This window comes from Melospiza georgiana, chromosome 8 (assembly GCF_028018845.1).
Source record: "Melospiza georgiana isolate bMelGeo1 chromosome 8, bMelGeo1.pri, whole genome shotgun sequence".
Taxonomy (NCBI): Eukaryota; Metazoa; Chordata; class Aves; order Passeriformes; family Passerellidae; genus Melospiza; species Melospiza georgiana.
Window position 1 is genome coordinate 22,358,647 of NC_080437.1, and position 26,641 is coordinate 22,385,287.

At 36.3% G+C, this 26,641-nt stretch overlaps 1 protein-coding gene across 1 annotated transcript in view; it reads left to right on the plus strand.

Annotated features, from left to right (window-relative positions):
• The first annotated feature begins 339 nt into the window (after positions 1 to 339).
• Positions 340 to 26,641, plus strand: part of DNTT (DNA nucleotidylexotransferase) — a 74,518-nt gene continuing 48,216 nt past the window's right edge. The window contains exons 1-7 of the mRNA XM_058029461.1: positions 340 to 542; positions 3,815 to 3,989; positions 10,512 to 10,637; positions 18,404 to 18,574; positions 19,863 to 19,934; positions 22,567 to 22,690; positions 23,790 to 23,922. Coding sequence (XP_057885444.1) covers positions 340 to 542; positions 3,815 to 3,989; positions 10,512 to 10,637; positions 18,404 to 18,574; positions 19,863 to 19,934; positions 22,567 to 22,690; positions 23,790 to 23,922 — 1,004 coding nt within the window. The remainder of the gene's footprint in view (positions 543 to 3,814; positions 3,990 to 10,511; positions 10,638 to 18,403; positions 18,575 to 19,862; positions 19,935 to 22,566; positions 22,691 to 23,789; positions 23,923 to 26,641) is intronic.

Here is a 26,641-nt window from a genome sequence, read left to right on the forward strand (position 1 = left end):
CTTAAATGCAAAAAGGTGGAACTGAGCCATTCAATCAGCTGAAGACCTGGTTAAAATATTGAGATGATTTGGCTGATCAATTTTATCTGGATAATCTTTGTAGGCAATGGCTGTTTTAAGGAATGAAATAATTTTTGCACCTGTCTGGAGTATTTCTATTGAAGAAGTCCCAGCTGGCAGAGAGCCAGTGATGTTTCTGCTTGTGTAGCACCTGGTTTTGATTTCAGGGGGGAAACAAGAAAATTACTTCAATGGGTGGTGACATTAAATACAGCTGTTGCCTGGCAGAAAGCATGTTAGCTCTGTTTTACCCAAGTGAGAGCATTTCTACCTTGCATCATGGATAGGTTCAAAGCTCCAGCTGTCATCTCCCAGAGAAAGAGACAGAGAGGGTTGCATTCCCCAAAACTTCCCTGCAGTTATGAAATAAAGTTCAGTAACTTTGTCATTTTTATTATGCAGAGGAAGATGGGGCTGACCAGAAGGATGTTTTTGATGGAACTGGGAAGAAGAAAAGGTTTCAGAGTAGAAAATGACCTAAGGTAGGAAAATATTTATATGTTTTGAAATAACATGTAGTAATGCTGTTTGAAGCATTTTAATTCAATATAGTAAATACAAGTGACTGATTGAAGCTTTTGCCTAAGTTTTTGGTAGTTATACTTGACTTTTTCCATTATAAATATGTTTCAAGGGTTCAGTGGGTGTTCCTATTATGTGGTTTATTTCAATTATCTTCTGGACAGAGAGCAGGGAAAGCACAAAACTTAGCAAAATTTCTAATTTTTCACTTTTAAAATGTGCATTTCTAATTTATCTTAGATCTGTCAATTTTCATGGGTCTGCATATAAATTGTGTCTTTAGCTCATCTGAATCACTCATTGTTTATTTTCTCTTTGAAGTCAGGTTAAGATTAAGCTAAATTTAGTGGCCAATTTTGAAAACGAAAAGGGTTAAATGTACAGGAATGGAAATGTGATGGGTTGAGGGGGACATTTGTCTACATCATCTCTGGTATTATAGGATTTAACTTTTTTACCCTAATGTGAGTCTCAAAGTTATGGCTTCTGCTTTGGTACAATCTGGAAGAGCACTGGAGAAAAATCTTAGGAGTAAAATACCACAGAGGTGGCATTTGAGAGTGGAAACACACTCCAGATTCAGGTTTGTCTGGTTTCAGCAAACCAGCACATTCAGAGGGAAGCCTTCCTCCAAACAGGGCTTTACATAAGTGCTGGTTATGTCATTATGCAGTTTTCCAAAAGCTGCATCATTATATAGGTTCTCTGAAAAGCTGGAGGAAAACCAAGCATTGATCTCGTCTCTGGATCTGTCTCTGGAGTGTACAACCCTACAAAAGTGTATTTCTACAGATTTCTTTTCAATCCCATCAACTTTGAAAGTCTGAGGAAGAAGGGAGGGTAAAAGAATTTATAAAGCAAGATTAAAGCAGGTATTGAATAGAAGTAAGCAATTAGGATCTGATACAAAATTAATTGGGTTCTTGCGGAAAAAAGAAATAAAGAGTGCTGTTCTGGATCCTGCGTTAATAATCTGTAGAGTAAATGCTTTATCTCGGCTTCTATGACACATGGGTATTTATTGCCAGTATTTTAGACTTTCTGTAAGTTTTATGAGGCAGGTGTTATGTTTAATTTCAGCTTAGCTGCTACTGGATAAAACAAAACTATTTAACTGTTGATTTTTGCTTTTGAAAATGACAGAGGAAACGTTAAATTTGTTATGTTCTGTGCCAAGAAAATAGCACAGCTGTACAGGTATGAGAGGAAACTGGAGCACAGCAGCTAAACTGCTGCTGTGTGCATAGTTATGGCAAAGTTCCCAGCTCTGCAGCTTGGTACAAATACATGACATATGAATATTTTATATGAAGTGAAATAAACCACAGGAAGCAGAAGTTCTATGTCTCTAACTGTTTGGGTTTTTTTAACTTGGGTATAAAGATGTGACAGTTTAATTAAAGTAGGACCTAGCAGGGTTAAATAATAATAAACCCAACAGTGTTTCATGGGGATTCATTTAATATGTGTTTGTAATCTTTTAGAAAAAAATAAATTGGGATTTATTCTTTTTTCAATGGACTCTGCTCTACAAGTTCCACCATATGGAGAGAAAAAAAATTGTACTATAGCATGACACACATTTCTGAAGTACAATCCTTTCAGTACCTTTCTTGTAGTTCCAAAATACAGTATGTTTATTGCATTGGAGAGTTATTTGTTAACAATTTTCTATGGAGCAATTCCAGTATTTGTCATTGTGATTTCATGACTTAATGAAATTGGTGATCACTCATTTGAATAAGGATCACAGAGATATGCCAAGGGATTTTCTTGGTTTTCTGGAAGGTAATTTGCTTTGAAGTGTGCAGTCTGCCTTTAACAGCAGGAACATGTTTTGAAGTCCATGCTAACCAGTGAGTGCCACCAGTGGTGGTGTCCTCTCTGCTTTGACAGGCTGATGGCTCCACTTCTCCAGCTCTTGCAGAGGGCTTGCAGAGCAATCTGTCAGGTCCTTCATTGGAAATTTACTGTATATGGCTGTCACCATCACGGGCTATCAGAAAGTCACAGACTTTCAAATGGATTTGGCTGCCATTAAGACAATTTATGTTCCAGCTCTAGCTTCCTTTTGTAAAAATAGTGTCAAATAGTGACTCTGTCTGTCTGTGCCTTACCTGCAAGGAGTTTAGGAATCTGTTGCCTGATAGAAATGAATGTTGGACTATATTATCTAGATACTTAATTCTACAAGTTGATGGAAATGAAGAATTTTCTTCTTTCTCTCATGTTTTGTTGTGGGGGTGACAGCATCCTTGTGGGATGCATAGGGAGCAGGAGCACTCAGAATCATTCAAAATTTCCTACCAAATCTGTATTTTTTCCAAACTTGCTGAAGAAACATCAGCAGGCCAGACAGAAACTTACAGATCATCCTAAGTATACAGGTAATCTTTTCTTGAAACACAGCTTTGTCCCTGTCCATTATTTTTCTGTGATGTGTTCAGAAGTGTCTCTTTTTAATCTTTAAAAGGATCATCTTTTAATCAGGTGATCCTTTCTAATGTTATTCTTGTACAACAACTGAAATTTACTGCAATAGCATTTTGGGCTATTGTATTTTTAGGCAATGTACACCATATAATGTATTGAATAACAATTCAAGCTGTAAATTTTGTATTCACTAAACCATCAGTTTTGTTATACTGGCTTGGCAGCAAGGAAATGGTCTTTATATGGAGCATGTAGTTCATAAGATTTAATTAATGAATATTTGGCAATGCCATGTGTAATAAACGGCTTCATACAAGTACAGAAAACTTAAGTATCCTAATAGATATTACTAGCTGGAAAGTTTTAAATAATTATTGTTAACTGACTTCTTAATGTTGCAAAGCTTTAACTCGTGGATGAGGAATATTGGGAAGAGGCTGTCAGGTGTTGTCAAGCAGCTTTTTAATTATAGTACTGCTTGTGTAAGCAAAATATTTTCAGAATTGCAAAGAATGTGCATTAGGTTAGTGTCTATGGAAGGTAAATGATCCTTCAAGAAAGAAAATGCTGCACTTACAGGAGCTGTCAGACTACAGTCTTTCTTCAAGGCAGAGTCAGTGACTAGAATAAATATATGGTGATATGAAAACTCCAGTGCTCCCACATCCTAAAGTACAATATATATACTACAATTGTCAGGAAGTGTATGGTAAGTAAATACAGAAATAACAGCTTTGTATCTGTGTACAGTTGGATTCAGTGAAAAAAAAAAGAAAACTCTTTGTATACTTCTTGACAGTGATTCTGTCACTCATATTGTGGCTGAGAACAACTCTTACCTGGAGGTGCTGGACTGGCTGAAGGGACAGGCTGTGGGTGACAGCTCTAGGTTTGAGCTACTGGACATCTCCTGGTTCACAGCCTGCATGGAGGCAGGAAGACCAGTTGATTCAGAAGTGAAGTATCGTCTCATGGTAAGACTGATCCTGCAGTGTGAATGCAGTGATAGCCAGAATGAATGGCTGTGATTTTATTTATTTTTTTAAATGAATATAGATATAATTGTGTTGTGTTATTATTTTTTTTCTGTGAAGTTTATGAGTAATTCACACAGATTCAATAGAGTAGAAACACCTTCTTTGCCTTCTTTATCAGTGTCTGGTAATGCTGAGTTACTGTTTCATCACAGGGTACAAACTGGCACGTACAGAATTGCAGAATGTTTTGGGCTGGAAGGGACCTTAGAGATAATCCAGCTCCCATTTCCTTGCCATGGACAGGAATACCTTCCACTAGATCAGGTTGCTCAAACTCCCATTCAACCTGGCCTTGAACGCTTCCAGGCCAGCCACAGCTTCTCTGGACAACCTGTTCTAGTGCCTCAACACCCTCACAGAAAAGAATTTCTTCTGTATATCTGATTCAAATTTCTCCTCTGCCAGTGTAAAGCCATTACACCCTGTCTTGTCACTGTCTCTTGGTAAGAAGTTCTCTCTCCAGCTCTCTAGCAGCCCCTTAAATTACTGGAAGGCTGTTGTTAGGTCTTCCTGGAGTCTTAAGAGGCTGAACAGCCCCAGCTCCTCTGCAATATCCATCAGTGAGGCACTTGTTGCTGTTCTGGTGCTTGTGGTATTTGCTCAAATACATCAATATCATGGTAAATATCCCAGGGAAAGCAGGGCACTTCAATGGGCTGTTGATGGCATTCTTGGCCTCCTCAAAACAATGCAAAAATATTGCAACTTTTGCTGTTGCAGGGTGATCAGGTAACAGCTGGGCCCTTGAAGGACCTGTGAAAAGAAGACTGATGTAGTCTGTGGACATGTGTTTACAGACTTGGCACCATCAAGTAATTGTGCTAAGTTTTATTATACTCGGTTGTCTCTCAATGGAAGCTGTAAGTCAGAGGATATTGAAAATGGCAGGTTGATGATTTGATGCAGGGTGTTTGACCTTGAAGCAATGGATGATTATGTTTTCCTCTGATCTATATCTGATAAATTACCTGCTAGTTTCTCAGATTGGAGCGTAGTGAGGAGCAGTGGTACTCAATTTCTTGGCACAGACTCTAGAGTGGTGGGGGTTTGGTGGGGATGCCAGGCGTGCTGTGCCCAGCTTGTGCCACTGAGCCATGAAATAGGCCCAGCAGTGCAGCTGGAATGAAGCTGTCCCCTCCTTCTGCACCCGTCCGAGCCTCATGGTGAAGGGTTTCATGTGCACCAGCAAAGAAATTTATTCATATGTGAAGAGAGCTACAAGTCTGATCTAAAGCTCTCTAAAGTAAAGCAAAGGATTCCTGCTGATTCCTGAGGGTCTGGATTAGGCTCTGTGTGACCACACTGGGACCAGGGTAGGATGTGCAGCATGTGCCCTCCTCTGAGGCGCAGAATGCCTGAATATTTAACAGCAACATTGCTCTGTTTGCTGCTTCATCATTTTGGTATTTAGATTATGAAGGGTGATGCATAAATACCATCCTTTCCCAAGAAAAAAACTGTAGCTGATTATTTTTTTTTCCCAGTCATATTGCATTTTCCTTGCCAGAAAATATTTTCCAGGTTTTTACATACAAGAATTACTGTTTAATAACAGTTTGGGCTGGGGGGAGGGGGAAGTGAATACACCAGATGGAGCTGTCGCTCTCAGGCTCAGCATGATTCCATGACAGAATGTGTGTTTATATTTGAAATCCTTCCAAGGATATATTTTTGCAATAAATTTATAACATTTTTCAGTGAATCTGCTGGAAGGAGAATAGACAAAGGAAATTAATACAAAAAGAAAAAAATAAATAAGGAAGTCTCGTATCTACTGCTTTATTTTATGTTACAGGCCATAAAAATATAAATACAGGGAATGCAGAGAAGTTCTCTAAACAAGTAATGCATCAAAACCACAAACAAAATCCTGTGAGCCTTCCTGAGAGTTTCACATCAGCATTAAAAGTAAAACAAATTACCTTTTATGTGCATTCTTAATTTCGGCAATATGAACACACCTATAGATTCAGATAGCTAAGAAAATGTGATTTCATCAATTTTTTTTCTTTTCAATGCTAGAAACACCTTTGTTTTTCTCCAAAATTCCTCCAATTTTCTTTTGAATCAATGAGAAGTTTTTTTAAGTCTATGAAACTGCCTTAGTTTTATATAAAATTCCTTTTGGAATATTGGTATAGCATAAACTTCTGAATAAGGTATCAGCACTGTCAGGAGATCATAATTATACTGTGAGACTGGCTCTGCAAGAAAAGCTTATGTTTTTATTGAAACATAAAGATTTCATGCTAATAAATGCAGAGCACAATAAGTAAGCCAGTGACAGCTATACTGGTATTTTTAAAGCTTATAAAACCAATCTTAATTATATAGTTGCTCTGAAGTAATAAACATTTTGTAAAGAAAACAAGGAGAAAAGAAGAATTCTAGGAGTGTAGCAAATTTTTGTAGATAATTTTATTGTTGCAGTGTCACCATGCTAATTCTTTTTTCTGCCTTGAGAAATGAGGAAAGATTGAAGTAAAGGTTAATTTTCTTTTTAAGTACTAGACTGAACTCATACATAATGTAATTTAATTGGAATTTCACTGAAGACAAATTTGGTTCGTTATGTCAGACTTGTAAAATGTGAAATGAAAGTGAATTAACAAACCTTGAACTCAAGCTAGATCATTAAGGTTTTGAAGTAAAAGGAATGGATTGCAGTGGGAGAATGTTTTGGGTGAAATCTTGTCACCATGTAGTTTTGTGGTCAAATTTCCATTAATATCAATAGCAGCAAGATTTAATCTCTCAGATCCTGCAGTAGCCTATTTGGAAGGTTATTCCTCATTCAGGACATTTGTTTTACTGCATTAGTAAAAAGAAATGCCCTTCTTAATGCAAAACAAGGGGAATAAAGTCAGAGTTACAGACCATTAGCTAACATCCTAATTACAATTGTCATTAAAGTACATCTTTCTGTGGTAGTGATGATCCAAGAGATGCTCTGATGTCAGTGATTTATAGAGAATGAAAGGTTGGTTGACCAGATTTAAGATGGACAGAATTATTATTGATTAATTCAGTCACACTTGACTTTTAGGGTTAGTAGCCATCATTTAGTTTAATTTTAAGCTTTGGAAATGTGGTAGCCAAATATCTGCTTTGAGAGGGAAGCAGAATATTTCTGTGGCCAAGGTCAGCCCTTGTGCAGAGACACCTTTCCTAGCACAAGCAGGAGGGTATCCTTGACAATAGCAGGATATGGACATTGATGGGTACACAAGGGCATCCCCAGATGCCAGAAACTACTGATGCTTCCTGGGTTGTGGAAGAGAAATAGGCAGAGGGGAGGTGTTCAGAGAGGTAAAAAGAGAGGAAGAGATCCTTAAGGGTTGCTGCACACTCAGCAGCCTTAAGAACAGTGCTGTGATTGCATCTCTTCTGCCTTTTCCTCAGTCAGAACCCAGAAATTGTTAGCTAATTAGTTTTTGTTTGTTTGTTTTTGTTAGTTTGTTTTTTCCTAGAAGGGAAAAGAGATTTATTTATTTGAAGAAAGGATTTTTCTCCACATTTGGGAAAGAAAGTACCATCTTTTGATCTTTTGTCTTATCATGTGTCAGGAAACATATTTAACATTTTCTGGAGCATCTCGCTCTGTTTCATTGTGAAAGAGAGAGGCCGTAAGTAATGGAAGAAATCCTTCATTCTGACAGTCTGAGTTTCTCAGGAAATAAAAATGAAACCTATAAACTGTCTGCCTTCTCTTCATAAAATTCTGGATATCAGAGGACTTTATTATTTGGTCAATGCTGCCAGGGTTTTAGAGAGCTGCTGGCTGCTTGTCTCTGTGCACTTCATTCACTGCTGCTTCATCTTCTCCCTGTTATTTCCCTGTGTCATTAAACTTCTTGGTGTGTTAAAAAGTAATTTGACAAAGAGCAAAGTAGTCCCCCGCAATATTAATTCTGCAACCAAGTCTGTCTGCTTCCAAATTGATGCTGGTGGTAAAGGCTGTTTCTCCAGCTTATGCCATGTGGAAAATGTCAGTGTGAAAGAGAGTAGCAAGTGACATTCACTGCAGCCTGGATGTGAGGTAGAAACTCTGACTAGCTCTAGTGATTAAGTAGCCCACACATTTAGGTATTTTTCAGTGGTTGCCCCTGTGCAGTGTGCTGCAAATTCATTTAAATGTAGAGTTATCTTAAAAAGAAAGGAATTTTTAATGCTTATATTTTTCCATTTTTCTCTTATCTTTAGTTGTTTCTTCCCAGTACTAGAAATTTTTTTGGTCTAATGAATTTCCAGGATTCCTTGTTCTACACTGTAATTGCTATTGATGGAAGTTTAGCTTTGCCCTGTAATCTGTACAAATAATTTTTTTCTCATCTAGTTTTCCCACCAAATATAAATTTGAGCAGTATCAATTCAGCTCATGTTCTGCTGCTGATAGATCACTTCTATAGTTCACATGCAGGCATTATAACCGTCCCTGCAAATCAGACTGTAGCAATCATTGTTTGCCAGATGTTTTTCCTGTTAATTTCTATCCAGAATTTGTTCTGTTCTTATATATAATCAAGGCCAGGTAACTAAATGCATCGCTCTTACTGATTAAGGAAAATGCTCAAATATCTCTACTAAGGCAGGAATAGGATGTTTCTGTCCAGTCTATCACACTCTTAAATGCACAGATTTTCTGCATTAGTTTTGCCCTCCTCCACAGTAGCAGCTGATGCTGCATGTAGGGCTCTTGTTCTTTGTGTGTCTGTGTCCCAGAGAAGGTAACAGCTTATTATATATTCTGTTCAGTAACATTCTGTTTGTTCACAGTCTTTGCAGCTGGCACTATCATTTCAAGCAGTATATTAGCACTAATCAATCATAGTTTATATGATTTAAAATCAATTTTAAAATATAATTCATGAATGTGTGCAGAAGTGGATAAGTTGTGTTGCTGTCCTGACTGAAACCCATTTTGGTTATTCCCAAGACTGGTCTTACACATAAAATTGCTTTCTTCCTTTCAGGGCATGCTATGAAAACCACCATATAATTCACTGCTCCTTCAGTTGTGCAAGCAAATACCTTTGTGTGTGTGAATACTGTTCTTGAACTACTTTGTATCAAATACAAAGGCAATGTAGCATGAAATGATAATTGGGGATGTGGTTATGAAGATACACACATGCTTGTAGGTTTGCTAGCCTTTGTGTGATTGGATACAGGGAAAAAAGGGCTTATCATTCCATTTTTGGTGTGAAAATTCTTTTATGTATTTTCATGACATTTTTTATTGTAATTGTTGAACTCTTTCCCTGTGGCTTTTGGATAGTGCAATGGAATAAGTTTTTGACACATCTGCCAAAAATTTTCAAGCAGAAGGACCAAGACCAAAAATACAGGGAACTGTTAGAGGTACTTCATGTTTCTGAAGTATTCAGATTTGGCACATCAAAGGAAGTGAAAGAATTGAAGGACTGGATATATAAAGCAGCAGAAAACCAGTGTGAGTTTGCCTTTTTCTAGGTGCTTCCTAGTCAGGACATCCACATGTGGAGGACTTGTGCTCAGGATTCTCTTTTGCCAGTGGGGATATGACTCTGAATCCTGCCTTTCAGGAGAATTCCGGTCTTTGAGGGATGGATTGCCCACAGACCTGTATGACCTTGATCTATATTGCATGGAGCAAAATTAGGTGAAAAGTGAATGAGCATGGAGGCAGCCTGGAGATTGGGAAATGCCCATTCAAGTCTTGGCATTTGTCTCAGTTTCCCTGCTTTGGTGAACATGTCAAAATGATGTCTGGATTGGATCAGCATCTATGGGAATTGGCTAAGGGAGCAACCACATCACCAGCTGGCTGAGTGAATGAAGGATGGTGATTACACTTCTGTAGCTGTTTATAAATGTTTCCTTCACTCTAAAATGACTCCAAAATTAAACACTTAGCTGGATGAATTAAATCCAAAAGAAAAAGTTTTCTATAATTTTACCTGCAAGAGGGGAGAAAACTTGATTTCTAATTCATACAAAAATTTTTCCCCCACTACTGAATTTAGCTACAGACAGAAAAAGTCAATAGAACATTTCCCGTTGGTCTAATATCCCTAATCTTGTATTGAATAATCTAATGTTTTCTGTGAAAACTCTGTGTTTTAGAGCTTATCTGCTCTTAAAGTTTTGTAGTTTTTCAAACTTACTGCAGTAGTGAGAGTAGTAGAGGCACACATCATTTAGAAAGACCATTTTTTAAAAAATGACAGTGCCATTGAAAACTCCCTGTAAGAACTTACTGCAGAAAAGCAAAAATCCCAGTAATCACCAGATAAACTGTACTGTCAGTCCAGCCAATGTGAAATCACCTGTTTTTCATAGCAGGATGACAGGAGCATTATTATTTTCTTGCCTGCTCTTCAAAGGTTTGTATTTTGGGCTCATGAAATGTACTTTTTTTTTATTTTTAAACTATTTGCCATGTGTGTCACTAACTCTTCTTTTTTTTACCCTTGTTAGGAGCAATCCCAATCTCCTCCTCTGAATACACCTGCATTGGAAATGCCAGCATTTATTGCAACAAAAGTATCTCAGTATTCGTGCCAGAGAAAGACAACTTTAAATAACTACAACAAGAAATTCACGGTAATATTTATTCTGTCTATAAAATAAAAGCTGGTATAATTAGAATAATTACTATAATACTTGCCTCAGTATTTTCTGTGGCACCCTCAGCAAATTCATGAGTAAACAGGCAGCATAATAACAATTTAAAAAGTTATAAATCTGCCATACTTAAATTAAAATTGAGTGCAAGCTTACTTGCATCCTCTAAGTATTGCTGAAAGCTTAACACAGTGGATCTTTAAATACATTAACAGCTTGTAAACACATGAATTTTTAAAACAAATGATAGAATAACATTCCAAAAATGTCTTTTAGCCTTTCATCACAGTCTTATTTGACAAACTGGAAGAATGATAAACAAAGTTGGGTTTAGGTGACTCCAAGGTTCTTCACAGTTGCTGTGCTGCCTTTTGGTTTGCCCAAGTTCAGTTCTTCAAAGTATGGTACTAAACTTCAGATTTTCACAACTGAGCAATTATGAAAACAGACTGCATATAATTACTTTAGCATCACAAAACCCCCTTTGAATTGTCTACTTAAATAGAAATCTTGGAGACTGTCATATATCCTAGTTAATGCCCATAACATTGCACATTTCAGAGGGTATGAAGGGTCTGAGTCCTTGTGTCTAAATTCCTCTGGAGTTCTTGTGCTTAATGGCTCCTCCTGGCTCTAAATACTCAGTGACCACTACTCAAAAGGAAACATTTCTCAGAGACTCTAATGTAGTTCAGTCTAAATATATCTGGCATAGTTACATGCATATGTTTCAACTATAACATCAAACACTTCCTCATTTTCCTAAAGCTTTATTATGTGTTTTGTTATTATTTATAATTTTTATGATTCTACTTGTGTGTTCCTGTAAATACATACAAATACTGCAAGAAAATATTATTTGTAAGATTCATATAAAAAGAATAGCAACAGATACCAGTTATTGGTGAATATAAATCCTTTACCAGGTAAATACTAAAACGTTTGGGTATTCAGAACTAAAGATAAACCTACAAGGAACTCAAAAATGTCTTGATCTGGGAATGCACAGTTAAAAATTAAACAAACTAAGATTTGGCTTGTAGTTATGCTTTGAAATAATCAGAAATTACAGCAAATATATGCTACTATTTATGGTAGCCATGTAGGTTAAACTGTTTGCTTATTTACAAAAAGCCCCCTTTGAGCAACATGATGGGAATTGAGTTTTGACCATGTTTTGAGCCTGAGGTTGGGCTAGAGACCTTCTTAAGTCCCTTCCAACCCCAGTGTTACCAGTATTCCCAAAACTGCTGCTTTTGAAATGGCTGCATTTCCCTACCTCCTGCTAGAAAAAAGGGCTGTGATTGCAAGCATTTAACCTCTTGAAAGCAGCAGTTCTTTTTCACTGTTTATAAATATCAAATACAAGCTGCTGTAGGGGAAAATGTCACACCAAACATAGTATGACTGAAACATTATGTAAAATACCAAACTTCTTGGAGAAATAGGAAGTAAGTGTCTTAGTTCTACACTTCCTGAAAAGAGTAGAATGTGGGACCTGGCTCTTTGATGAATTTTCTATATCACAACATTTTGTCAGGCATTCTAAAGGTAAAGAATTAAAAGGAATGTGACGGATAATGGCAAAGGAAAATGTTTGCTCCCAGAAGGCACAAAGTTGTTGATTTAATTGTCATTAGCATTTAGACCACATTTTTAGAGTGGTTTCTGTTATACCTGTGTTTCACAGAGGCAGTTCCTAAATTACTTCCAACTTTATCAATGCAGCAGTCTTAATGTCAAAGTACAGCTTGTATTTGTTGAGTGAATTTAGCTGAACACATTAGAAGTGGGGCAGTTTGATGATGGGAGTATGGAGATTCCCTTCTGTTACCCTATTTATTAAACATTTCTGGGTAGACACTGGGTTTTGTGGTGACAAAAGTGTCAGTTTTTTGTCTTCAACATATTTTGAGAGTAACTTCTCAGAGTTCATGCTGTGTTTTGTTTCTGGAGGTGGAACTGAGTAAGTTTATGAATCTGTCTAGAATCAGCATCTTGACAGCTGTAATGGAACTCCTCAGGGCTGTTGCCCTTATTCCTCACAGCCAAAGCTGGCAATGACAGCTGAAGGGTTGGGTGTTTATGGGCTGCCAGAACCGGCCCATGCCTTGGAGAACTGCCAGTTAGTCTGCCTAATGTCACAGGAGCCTGATTTTTAGATTTGCTGTTGTTTTGTTGGCCTTGTATTAATCCTGTAATTCACGTTCTCAAATAAAAGCATTCCAAGAGATTTCTCAGTGCAGGCACTTAGCAAATGCACTGAAGCATTGGTGTAATTCACTTGTGCATGCTGTGAGCAGCCAACCATTAAATGACAGATTTTCTTTGGGTCAATACCATACATCCTGAAAATTGGGTCCAAACCATCTTGAGTTATGTGTTGATGGTAGCATTTTGTTATAACATGGGCCAGGCTTGTTCCCTTTTCTTGCAGATTTTCTGTTTTCTTTGGTTAGCTTGTTTTCTGATCATGCCCATAACAGGGGTACAAACCTATTATTTGCTAATGCATCCTTCAATGAATTCCTGGATTCTTCCTTTTACTGGACTTTGCCCTGAGATGTTGTATCCAGTTCCCCTTTCAAATAAGTAGGAGTTACATTTGAGAAAGTGTAGTAATTACATTGGAACAGACACTAATAGGCAGCAGTGTGGGTGCAGCAGGATTTATACATCCTGGTTTCTTGGGAGAGGTACTTTAGGGGTCTTGATTTCTGAAGAAATTGATAATTAGTGACCCTTTCTAATCTTGAGTCCTTTCTGCATATATTTCATCATGAAAGACGCATTAAAAAAAGTAACAGATATTTGATGACAGCTCATGAAGAAAAGCTGGTGGTTTAATATACTAGGTGCAATTTCAATGTTCAAATGTCTCATGTTTCCTGTCTGTTGTAATAACCAGAAAAAAACTTGCAGAAAGTTACAACAAACCAGTTTTACACATAGAAGAAGCTACCGAAGAGTTGACATAAATTGCAGATGTCAAGATTTTGTTAGTGCATTCAGTATGGGGCAAGTCCTAGTCAAATAATTTATGAGCTGTTGTGTAGTAAGGCTTGTGGTGTGAAGAACACACTAAGAATGTCAGATGCCAAGGAGTAGACAGTGGAACCATGGTTCAGTTGATGGGGTAGAGATGCAACTGCTTCAGGCTCAGTCTCTGTGCGGTCTTTGGGTCCCAGTGTTCCCTGGCCTGGGGGCAGGCAGGCTGGGAACCCCTACTGGGGTTTTGCTGACCTGTCTGGTCCAGGAATGCCCCTGAACACATCACCCTACTCACAGGTGAGCTGTGGCTGCTCACATGGGCAAAGCTGCAGAACAAAAGAGCAGATCCTCTGAGTAGTGTCTGTACCTTAGCAAGTTTCCTTTACGTTTGTCTTAAATATGAACGTTATTATGGAATATAATATTCCAGTATTGTTCTCTGGCTTATTTGTAGCTATCATCTCTCTCCCACTGAAAATATACACTTGGAGGCTGCATTGTGTTTTCTTGTGCTAAAATAAAAGGAGTCATTCTGCTGTGCCCAGGAGGGGATGTTGGATTTGAATACTAATATCAGACTGCAATAAAATTCAGAAAGACATTCTTCTGTGAGGAAAATACATTTAATTCTTACAGAAGAAACTAATTAAGTCAGAGGCAAATGGTTCTGTGATTCTAAGGCTTATTGCTAATGCTACTGGATGTTACTTTGCTTTGGCTGTTACTCATGGTAATGAGAATGTGGATGTTTAGCACAGGAAAGATGCCTGGTTTCCTTTCCACTACGTTAGAGAAAAATAAAAAAGAAATATTTCTTTCTTTTTTTGTGTCTTCCAAAGAATGTATCAATTATGCCAATGGCTCAAGCACTTATTATTATGTTATTATTATTATATTTTAAAACATACCTCAGAAGATCCTCATTTTCAGTTTTATAATCAACTTGGGAGCTGTGTAGTAGAAAGCCACTAACTGAATGGACACTCTTAATAACATGTAGTGTCCCACTGACACAGCTTGCTTCAGTAAAAATCTGCAGACTGCACCTATGAATTATGATGTGAATGTGTGCAAAGTGTATGCCTATTCAAAAATAATTGATTGTTTGGTCTAAGGAGTAAATATCTATTCAGATTTTTAAGATAAATGGGAAGGTGCTTTGTAAAATACAGAGCACAATGGCATCTTTACTTTTCAGCAGTTTAAATTTGTGTGATACATCAATCTATGTTGCTTTCTTTGACCATATTAATGTATGTAATATATATGTATTTTATATTTCTTATTACTCAGTGTATCTATCATGCAGGTCATTGTTTTGTGATTAACACTCTAACTGCATTTCTGTGCTGTGTCAGCAGACATTTTTTGAAAGTTGTTTTCTTTTATAATGTGGAATAATATTAAAACTTCTCAGAATTCCTCTCTGTTTCAAGAAATGAACTTGTTATTGTTTCTTAATATGAGGAGCAACTGGAACTAATGTGTTTATTTCTTGTAATGGTGTTTATGCAGGGACCCTGAGATCATGCACATTATGCTTTTATTGTTACTTTCTCAGCTCCTTTGTTTTTCTAGCTGATGTAAAATAACATGATAAAATCTTAGGATCTGGGAAAGTGTTGGGCTTTTCAGTCTAGATACAAAACCAAAAAAATCAGACTGAACAAAAAAGAGTAATTTCATTTATTTGGAAGTAACTTTTGTCAATAATGCAGGTTGGCCTAAATTGCTTAATTCTTCTTGAAATAAGCACCTGAAGTATTTATTTTCTCTCTCTCAGCCTATACAAAGGTCACTCACATGCCAGATATCTCCTCCTACCAACATACAAAATTGAGATTTACCGAGGTGGAAGAGAGAGGAAAATCATTTGAATGAAAGCTGCATTCTAAAACTTTGGTTGCTTTTGAATGATCATCAAACACTGATGATGCTGATGTAATGAGTAGTGGGACCTGTCCTTTGGATTTGCAACCTACTAAATAAACAAGTAGAAAAGAGTGACTGAGAGGGAAAACAATTTAACTCAAATTGCTGTTCTGAGTATAACAGGTTCTCAAACACATACCATGTAAGATTTTTTGGGATTTTAGTCACAATTTGCTATTAAGCTCTTTGGCTCTTTTAGCTAATTTGTGCTGCAGTAATGTTTGCAGACTCAAGTAAGGTAGGAGCCTTTTTTATGAGAGATGCTGTATAAGCACATTGTGAAAGCATTCAAGCCCTGGAGTGTTCGCAGTCCTAATAGAGAGTGAATGGTAGGGAAACAATGGTAGGGAGGTGTGGAGCAGTTTTCCAAGCTGGCAGCAAAGTTGTGAGTGTAAGACAAGTGTCTTACATAGCTGTAAGACAAGTGCCCTCTCCATAAAGCTGTAATAAATTCTTTACAAAACAGATTAGATTTAAAATATGGGGGTTTTAGATTTAAAATATGGGGGTTTTTTTGTGTAATATTTATAATTTCTGTTCTAGCGGAGTCTTAAACTGAGTTTATTAAAGACTGTTTTGCAAGTAGCAATGGACCAGCTCTGACATTGTTGTTGAGAATAGTATGAAATAGCACATGGGACCACTAATTTGTTTTGCTTTTCTGCATGACTTGTACTCTGATAATCAGGCTGAATGTTACTGGGTCAGCTGTTCAGCAGCCAGAAAGTAGCATGGTCTTACTGATTATTTTTTTCTGAGAATCATTCTCATATATTATTTGAAAATCTTGCACTTTTTCTTGGTTTCACAGGAGTGATTTTTAGTATTTACAGTATTTGAGTTTGCATTTTTTGCATATATAAGATGATTACTGGTAACTTTGATGATGAAATGAATGATATTTTATCTTATTAGTTCTTAAATACCAGATATTAAATGAGAATCAGAATTCCTGTCTATATCTGTCTATATATGTCTATATCTATTTCTTATTTTTAACACAATTCAGCAAAATCTTAGTGGGTCTTGGATCTGATCCACTGGAATCTGGAAGTGCATTTAAACCCCACATTTTTGCCTAATCCAAGTCTCACCAACAAACATTCCACAATTTCAGAGACAGAAGTAAAATTTTCCATAACCAAAGAACTGAAATGTAGCCCAGCTCTGTTACATATTTAATTAGAGCAGACCCTGCAGAGTACTCTGAAGATAATGAAATTCTAATGTGCTGGAAATCTCTGGAAATTTGCTTTCCTTTTAAACTGGTACTTTTTAAACAGGTAATCTGCATATTGATCTGATTGATAAAGTGAAGGTGAGGTGCTTCATGTAAGACATATAATAGTTTAGAATAAATGGTCAATAACTTTCCTTTTTATATCACCATAAGTTGACTTCACCAGAGATCCATTAGAGTGTAGATTTTTATTAAATAATATTAGGTTTTTGTATGCTTTCCCCCTCTAGAATATTACTCAATATGAGCTATACTGTTTAATAGGCAGCAAGTCCAGTTGCTGTCTTTTTTTAATAAATAAATGTTTTAATAAAAAGAATTGTAAAAGCAGTTTTATATTAAAAGACACCTGTAATTAGTTGCAGCATTTGCAGGCACTGTGGTTTTTTTGCACATAGAATAATGAATATTCAATACTCTTTAATTGTTTATTTTAAACAGCTTAATGAGCTTCACAAAGGCAGGAAAACACTGAAAAATGTAAGCTAGAATCATAAAAATGCTTTGATTATATTTTCTCGCTGACTATCAACAGCCTCTGAGTGAAATGCTTCATGTGATTGTGTTTTTCAGTAGTGATGGTGACACAGCTTTTCTGAGAGCTGCCCTCCTGGCAGTGGGAAGGGGCTGACACCTCTGTGCAGCAGGGCTGGTGCTGGGATGTGCAGACACAATTATCACAAGGGCTGATTATTCAGTGTAGAACACTTCATGATTATTCAGTGTAGGACACTTCAGATGTGCATGTGAGAAGCTGCCTTTTGGGAGTGAGAAAAAACATTCCAGGACTTTTTGAGCACTCTAATCAAGAAGATGGTTTTGCAGCATTGGTTCCCTCTCAAAAGCTGATACTCTACAGTGGCAAACAACAAAAAAATTCCTCTACACCTTTGTGTGGTCTGTTCCCTGCATATAATTTCTAAAATTCTCTGCTGTTAATATAAATATTTTTTCATATATTCTGTGAGGGAGATAGACCTCATTTGGATCATTTAGGAAAAAAACAGCTATATGGACATTCCTCAGGTATTTTTGAGTGCAATGTTAAATAAACCAAACCATAAAGAGCCATAAAGAAAATGTGTTTCTATTTGCAAAGTTATACATCTGAAAAATGAAAAAAAAAGGAGAATTTGTTCCCTAAATTACCAAGTAGAAGAATGGCTGCGTTTTCAAAAAGGTGCAGGTGGTTTCCAGTACTGCCACAGATTCCTATTTGGTTGTGTCTGAAAATGCAGACGTTACATGGTGATCTGCTGGATTACCTTATGGTTGGGCATAATTCTAAAAATTATGGCTCTATTTGACACCGATTTACAAGATCCACATAGAATATAGAAGGCAAACCTCACAAAATGTTTTCAAGTTTGGCTCTAAAATACTGTTTTAATGACACCTGGAAAACTTCAAGTTGGTAGAAAATTGGTCTGCTTTTTTTTTTAATGAACTCTATCTTTTCTATGTAGTGAAAAGGAGTAATTCTTGAATTAGCATACAAAGTAACCTTTCTTAGGAGCATACTGAGTATTTTAAGCTTTTATTAAACTTTAACTTTTTTTTTATCTACCTCACCCTGTCCCAGGATGCCTTTGAGGTAATGGCAGAAAATTATGAGTTCAAAGAAAATGAAGTATTCTGCCTGGAATTTTTAAGGGCAGCTTCTTTGCTGAAATCTCTTCCATTTTCAGTAACCAGAATGAAAGATATCCAAGGGTTGCCCTGCGTGGGAGACCAAGTCAGAGATATCATTGAGGTAATGTACTTCTGAATTATCTGCCAATGGATTCTTTTACAGGTCAGCATTTACAGGTCACAGGGAGGAGCACTGGCACATCTCTGTGTGTGTACAAACCTTCTGCATTTCCTGTAATAACAATGTGTTTTCTATGCTTCTAAGAATGAAATGGTTTTTGGAAACCTTTTGTGATAACACAATGGTCAGTCATGGAACCCCCAGTCTTAGGAATGAGGGTAACAAGTGAATAAATACAAGGGAATAAATAAAGCAGTATGAGCTTTGCATGGAATTTCTAAGGGCTCACTCTGATTTCGATGCAACAGTTAAACTGTTAATAGTTTTGTTCATGTGACTTCTGCCCTTGGCAACATCACTTCACTCACCTGAATGCTTTATTAGAAATATATTTTTTGTAGAAGTGGTAAATATTTTAGTACTTTAATGTTAAATCTTACCTTGCTAGGTTATAGCAAGTTATATATAGTTGTAGCAGAGCCTTTTAGCCCGGTGATGGATGAACTCTACATTCCTATTGGAACTTGGAGTATTCCCTGCATTTTTCTTTAGTTCTTAGCCTTTTCAGGACCCACATCTGAGTGCTGCTGTTCCAGCAGGTAGCTGCTCAGGGGTCATTGCTGAGTGCTGTGCTTTGCTCTGGGTCCTCATTTCCCCATTCCACCAGTTAAGAATGCACCCTCTGAAGTGCTTTCAGTACCTCCTGTGTGGGGGCTGGGATTGCAATGGAGATTCCACAAAAAATCGGATGGTTTTTAGGGGTGCTATTGGTGGTTTTCTTTGTTAATTTTATTTTTAATTTTTATCAGAAAGACTAAAAGAAATGTACACTCCAGAAAAAAGGTATTTGTTCTTGCAATGGTCTTACTTTGGAGAGTAGAAAACGTAACCAAATAATGAAATCTAATTTTCAGGACAAGTCATTGATAGCTTGTGATAAATAACTGCTTTCTGGCTGTGACTTTATGAGTAAATAAGTACTGTGAAATATATTCCATGGTCCCAGTTTCTACTTCATCCTTGAGTAAATTTATGAGTAAGTAAGGACTGTGAAATTTATTCTGTGGTTCCAGTTTCTCCTTCATCCTTCAGCAATTTTCTTTCTTTAGAAGGGTTGCAGAATTTGATCCTAAGGGAATAAAACAATATGCTTGCTAGGGGTTCTTTATTGATTAATAAATATTGATAAAACTTGATTTTAGATTATTTCACTAAATCTTGTAATTGTAGTAAGGTCTTAAAATGGATTTTTAGTTATTTTTAATAAATAATATTTTTCTTTGTTTAGGAGATTATTGAGGAAGGAGAGAGTTCTAGAGTTAAAGAAGTGTTAAATGATGAGCGGTACAAGGCATTTAAGGTAAATCCTTTGAGTTTTGTTGCTGCTGTTAAAAATTTTTCTCCCTTTAGTAGAACTTGGACAAGGCCATCCAAGTTATTATAAAGGGAAAACCAATATCTAGTACAAAGAAGGATAGGTCTTGAATAAAAAGAAAGGGATATCGAGAAACAGTGACAAGGAATAATGTGAAATATCTTTCTATTTTTAATTAATGTGGTGTATACATAGTTGCTGTTAAGTAATATAATGCAACTTACACTTTGCTGTAAGTTTAATGTGATGTTGGTTTCATTTTTGCCTCAACTGTTTATACTTTTAAAATTACTTCATTTTATTCTGGAATTAAGAAAAAAACAGATGAAGAAGATGACTCAGATCTATTGTAATTCTCTTTTGTGTGAGGCAGGAGGACTGGAGCTGTTTCTTCCTTAGGCATGTTGTAGAGCCTTATTCACGCAACTTCATAGTTGCAGGGAACCTAAACCACATAAATACTGCAGTTCCCATTACTGAAATATTTATTGAATTCTCCATTGGAAGCATGCAGGATGAACAAACATGTTTAAAAATTTTATCTGCATTTTTGATCTCTATACTCAGTCTTCAGAAAAATTAAAACAGAGTAAGGATTGTTTAATTCTCCCTGTTATCACTCACTTTTGCTTCAGCTATCCAAAGGCTCTTCCATTCTCTCTGACCTGCAATGGAAGGGTGTTCAGTGACAGCTGTTGATGCCATCTCTAGTGATATTCAAAAAGAGGTGTAAATTCACATGTATAGTAGGATTCAAGAGGCAGTCTTGCTTATTAATGCATGATTGAGGAACAGCTATTAAATCTTCAGGGTTTAAGAAAATCTCTTGGAGATTAGAAAAAAACCTATTAGGAGACAAATTATCTCAAATATGCTTTATACCTTGTTTCACATGCAAAATTACAACAAACTTAGGTGGCTCTACTTCTTAGCTGAGCATACATCTCAACATTTTGTTTAAATTAATTGTGACCAGTTGTTTCCACTGATTTTTTTATGAGATTCTGAGAAGAATCTCATATTAGTGAATTCTTAGATTTTCCTGTTTAGCATAGTCTGGTACCTGCTGCTTCATTTATCACAGCTCGAAAGATCACTGCTGGCCCCAGGCCCATGGTTATCAAATGACTGAATTAAATTATAGTCAATGTTTTAGACGCAGGGACATGAACTGACAGAAGTGGGTGCTGCAGAGAGTGAGTTTGTGTGATGGGTTTCACCAGCTGAAAAGAAATGGGCTCCCTGTTACTCCCTGCACGGCTGGCAGCATCTCTAGCATCTAAAAACATGCTAAATAATAATGGATCTAAGTACAGAAAGAAAAAGTCACAATTTTGTTTTTTCCCCTAAAACTTTGGGTGTATAGAATCCTTTTTCTTTAGTTCTTTGTCTCAGCATTAAGTCTCCTAGAATAATTTAAAACCCAGTAACAGACCCTTTCAAAAATATTTCAGCACTCGCAAAAACATTAAGAGGTAAAAATCAAAGTATTTAAAAAATTATATCCTTTTATAAGCACCCATGATTCAGACAAAGAGTAGGTAATTTCACACATTATATACAAAATGTAGGGCAATTCCTATTTAATATTATAAATTATTTTAATTTTTCACTTTTAAAATGTTAATTATTTCAAAGGAATGAATATCTTCACAAAACCACAAAATAAAGCCAGGATGTTTGGGATTCAGAGGTTGTAGATTCAATGGAAAAGAGCAGTTATTCATGTCTTACACAGTTACTCATCGAATTCCATAGAAGTACAATGCAAGGTGGAGAGCTACAGCATTGACAAAGTGAACATAAAGAACGTGCTTTTAGGCAAACATGAAAGTTTTCCCTCTTCTTCCATATGAGATAGCAATCCAGTGAATCATGCTTACAGCTTCTGCTTTACATCCTTTTGTGGGTAATAACTTAGTGAACAATATGACTTTGTTATAGATGGAACATGACCACACAAAAATTTCTGGTGGACTGGAAGATTTTGGCATGTTTTGTGTGTCACTTTTTTGGTTTGTTCAGGAATGTGTGGGTTTTTGGGTTTTGTTTTGTTTTGTTTGTTTGTTTATTTTGATGTTTTGATTTTTTTTGCTTTTTTTGTTTGATTTTTTGGTTGGGTTTTTTTGGCCTTTTTTTTTTGTTTTGAGAGCTGGTAGTGCATATAGCACACAGCCATAATGTCAGTCAAATTCTGAAGATAAAGTTGTGACATCTCTTGTTCTATCCCATCAGTGTCAGGGAATCGAGCTATCTAATGTCACTGCTTGGTTTCTATTAAGAAATGGAGTAAAAATAAAGAATACTACCCTTATTTCAAACCTCAGTTAAAAGTGTACGTTTTAGTAAATTATATAAAGGTACTGGGACTACTGCTGTATTTTTGTTTGGATTTCATGTTAATGAGAACTGCCCATGTATAAAACCAGTTCTGTTGAATGTAGTCATGCTACAAGGGAAGGGAAGCTGAACCTGTAGGTTTGTATCACACTATTTGTCTTCAGTGTAGGCTTAACTCTGCCATTGCTTTCCCTGAGAAACCTTGTTGTTGCCTACTTATTATTAATTCACTGCTGCTTTAGAAAGCAGCACTGAAATGTTTTTCTACTGACCTTAGCAATTCACTTCAGTCTTTGGAGTGGGAGTGAAGACATCTGAGAAATGGTACAGAATGGGTCTGCGAACTGTGGAAGAGGTAAAAGCTGACAAGACCCTGAAGCTGTCAAAAATGCAGAAAGCAGGTAAGGTGAGAGTGTCATAAAAACTTGTATCTCAGTGCTCTAAGAACTTGATAACAGAGTCACAGGGGAAGGAAAAGCTCATTTCTGTTCTCTTGCTGCAGTCTTGTGAATACTGAATTATTAGGTGAAAATATTTGGACCAGCTGAGCTCCTAATTAAAAATTGTGTCATTCAAAACATAGGAATATGCATATTTTTAAATTGCTTGCACAGATACCAAATGAAATCTCTTATACACAAAACTATTAATGATTCATTATTGCACAAGTTGTGAAAAAATTACAAAATTGGGAAAGCCCAGAACTACTTTTCAGAGGAGATCTGTCTCCCTCAAGGCAGCCTTAATTTACTGATAAATCTAGACTTGTAATAAAGTACTTATAAAATTTTTTCTACAATCTTAGTACATCTTAGCTTTAAAATGTTAAACTTGATCACGAGTAATATTCCTTCCCCATAGATTTTGTGTGTATGCACTGTTTCCCTAAATAAATGAACTAATTTAAACAAAGAAATGAGTTACATTAAGGAAAACATATCCTATAATATGACATTAAAATAATGTAAGTTTATTCTGCATTAAATTTGTCACCTCAGGCTCCCTTGGATCGAATTTCTTGTATTTGTGCTTCTTTGTCCCTCTTTATTTTACATGTCATATTCAAATGTGAAGCAAGCTGCCATACTGGGTACTTTCAACCCAAGCTCTATGATCAGAAATAAGATAGCTGGGATATTTCACATACTTCTGGGCTCTATACTTGTGTAGAAGACCATTATTTTAGGAAGACTGCCTTTTGAAACAGCTTATACAAAAATGCCATTGATGGAAGATGATAGGGAAGTCAGAGTAATTTATAAATATTCAGGTCCTAAGAAAGTGGAGAATTATTATGATTGCTGTGTTGACAAATTACATGACAAATTGTAATGACAAAAATACACATAAACTCTATGGACAAAGATGAGGGAAGAAAGAGGCTGTCTTTGCCCTGTGTTCCCTTGTACCCACACCACCTGTGATTTGGGCCTTGAATAATGCTGTGTATATTTTATTATTTCTGTGGAGTGATCAGCACTTTTCCCCTTTGATTTCCAGGGCTTCTCTACTATGAGGACCTTGTTAGCTGTGTGTCTAAGGCAGAGGCAGATGCAGTGAGCTTGATTGTCAAGAATACTGTGTGTACATTTCTACCAGATGCTTTAGTCACCATAACTGGTGGTTTCAGGAGGTGAGTGAAAAAAAATGAGGTCACTTGGCTGTTTTATGCAGGTGCATAAAAAAGGTTGTTTGTGTCTTGGAAAAATCAAAGAAGCTTTGTGGGAAAGTATCAGAGTTTGTTTTCAACATTTTTGTGGGTTTGTTTGTTGGTTTGGTTGTTTTTTTTTTTTTTTTTTTTTTTTTTTTTTTTTTTTTTTGAACAGGAGAGCACTTCTATGACAGTCCCAGGTTCCTGTTTTTTGTTGCTGTAGATGGTTAGTTTTACTGCATCTGAATTCCCAAGGCTAAGACTATTGTAATGCCATGCTTGAAGGCAGGCTTAAGGCAGTCTTGGTTTGTAATGTTAGAACTATACTTGGAATAAACAGCTACTGAAATGACTATAAAGCACTGACGAAATTAAATATATACTAACATCTGTATAAATAGGATGATCTCAGAATTCCTTTCCTGGTTGATTTTTATTACAAATAATTTTGATCCCTCTCTGCAAAACCAAACCCAAAGCTGTTTTTCAGAAAATCTATTCTTTCACCACTTATTTGAGAGCTTTCTTACAGTCACACAACAGAGTACTGAGAGTGGGAATGGTCTTCAGGAGTTCTGCTTTCCTTGCCCTATTCCCAGTCCCCCATTATGTCCTTCTTGTTTTACATGTTATGCTCTTAAACAAAAAAAATGTAGTCAGTTCTACCTCTTGCTGCTGAATTTCATACTTTGTAAGACTTTGAATATATTTTAAATATAAAAGTATCTTTGAAAGATACTTATTCTCATAAAACTCAAAATATACAATTCTGTGACTCTCATGCATCTAAAACTGATATGAGAGCAAAAGACAGAAGAATATTAATAATTAATATATCACCTGTGTGTTTTAATATTGTAAACCTAGATAGGTCAGACTCAATCCAGTACGAAATTAAGACCTTTTATAATTTATAATTTCTACAGTTCAGCTATTGTGTTGAATATTTTTATCATCTTTGTCCCTTTTCATGATATTTATAATTATTCCTTGGATATCCCATATTTATTGTGGGAATGTTAGTAGTCGCCAGCTACATAATTTCAGTAAAACTGTGTGGTCAATAAGAAGCATTAGGCTAAGTAGGAACCCTGACCAGAGGTTTAGGAGCAAGGTGAAATTTTATGTTCAAAACCTCAAATGTCATCATTCTGTGAGTCTTTGTTTCAGGGACACATGGTGTCTCTCAAGAGAGTCTCTGTTTAAGGGAATCTTTATTTAGGAGACTCTCCCCACTGATGCAAATCAGTCAGAGACCTTGTGTTATTGGTAACTTGGATGCAATTGATTAACACATCTAGATGGGTCAGAGCTTTATGGGTTATTTACTGAAAAGTCCCAGCTTCATCTAATGTAGTGTATTTGTGAGCTTTGTTGGTAGCATAGTTTGCAAAGTTTGACTCTCACAAATCAAATTAAAGCCTTTAGTCTTGCTTATTGTCATGGGGAGATATGATAGTCATTCTCTTTTTTATTAAGAATAAGCTTTTGTATCTCTAAATGGGTGTAGCAAGGCAGAAGAGAAATTATTTAAGTACCTACTGATGCCTACTAGTGGGTAATTCTGTTACTAATTGCATGCCTTTAACTGTACAAGAATATATTGAACAATAGGTTTCAATATGTCAGTCCTAATGGTATTTTACCAGCCCATGGAAAAGAAATGCTGCAGTGCAGGATTTGCAGATAACTTGATGGATTCAGATCCCTCTTTCAGGCCCCTGTATTTTAATTGCTGAGTTGCAATAGGGTTGACTACATCTGTTCTTTTTTGCCTGTCTCCTGTAGTGGAAATGCTCTTCAGCAAGAAGTTTGTATAAGCTTAGTAGCTCACAGTTTTCAATTACCAAATTATTTTTTGTTCCTTTCATCTTTATATAAATATTTTCATAAATAGGCAAGCCGTATCATTTAAACAGTTCCCTCATTCTGCACCCTGTACACTGCTGTTATAAGAGGAAAAGTAGCTCATGATTGCTCTGAATGATATACCCAGGACCCAGATTTGCCTTGCTTTGTAGTCCTGTTTCATAGCTTGGGAAGAAATTAACAGTTGATTGTTTTCCTCCAGATTTTTGATTGGAGAGTTCAAAGTCATGAGTCTCATAAACCTTACTATGCAGGAGAACTGGATGGATCAAAACAAGCAGAACTTCCATAGAGATCTGCAGCTATGGAGATTCAATAGAAGTGAAAGATGAAAGCAGAGATGAAAGTTACATTCTTTTCCCCAAATCTATTATGTACACACATGGGTGCATATATTTGTTGTGTTACTAGATATTTTCCTTTAAATGTCAAGAAATCAGATGATGCAGAAATTCTTCAAATCAAAATTAAGAAGCATAGTACGAAAGGTAAAGTAACTGTTAGGTTTTGTTCTATTTTAATTCCCAGCAAACTTGTTAATGAACTTTTCTTCGGATTGAATTATCTTTCACCTTTTGTATGGCTTATTTTCCTAGTCCAGTAAAAAATAAAAGAATCACGATGGCAACCCTTCATATCTTTCTAATTTGAAATAATTCAGGAGCAGAAATTAATAAATTAATGAAGTCTAGGTAAGTTTATCCCTCATTGCTTTCCTATAGGAACTGCTGTAAAACATTCCTTGAGTTTCAGTGGGTATAGTTTCAATTGAGATGTTGGGAGAGTTTTTCTTTTTGTTTTTCTGTCAACCTTTTCCAACACTTATCTGGGT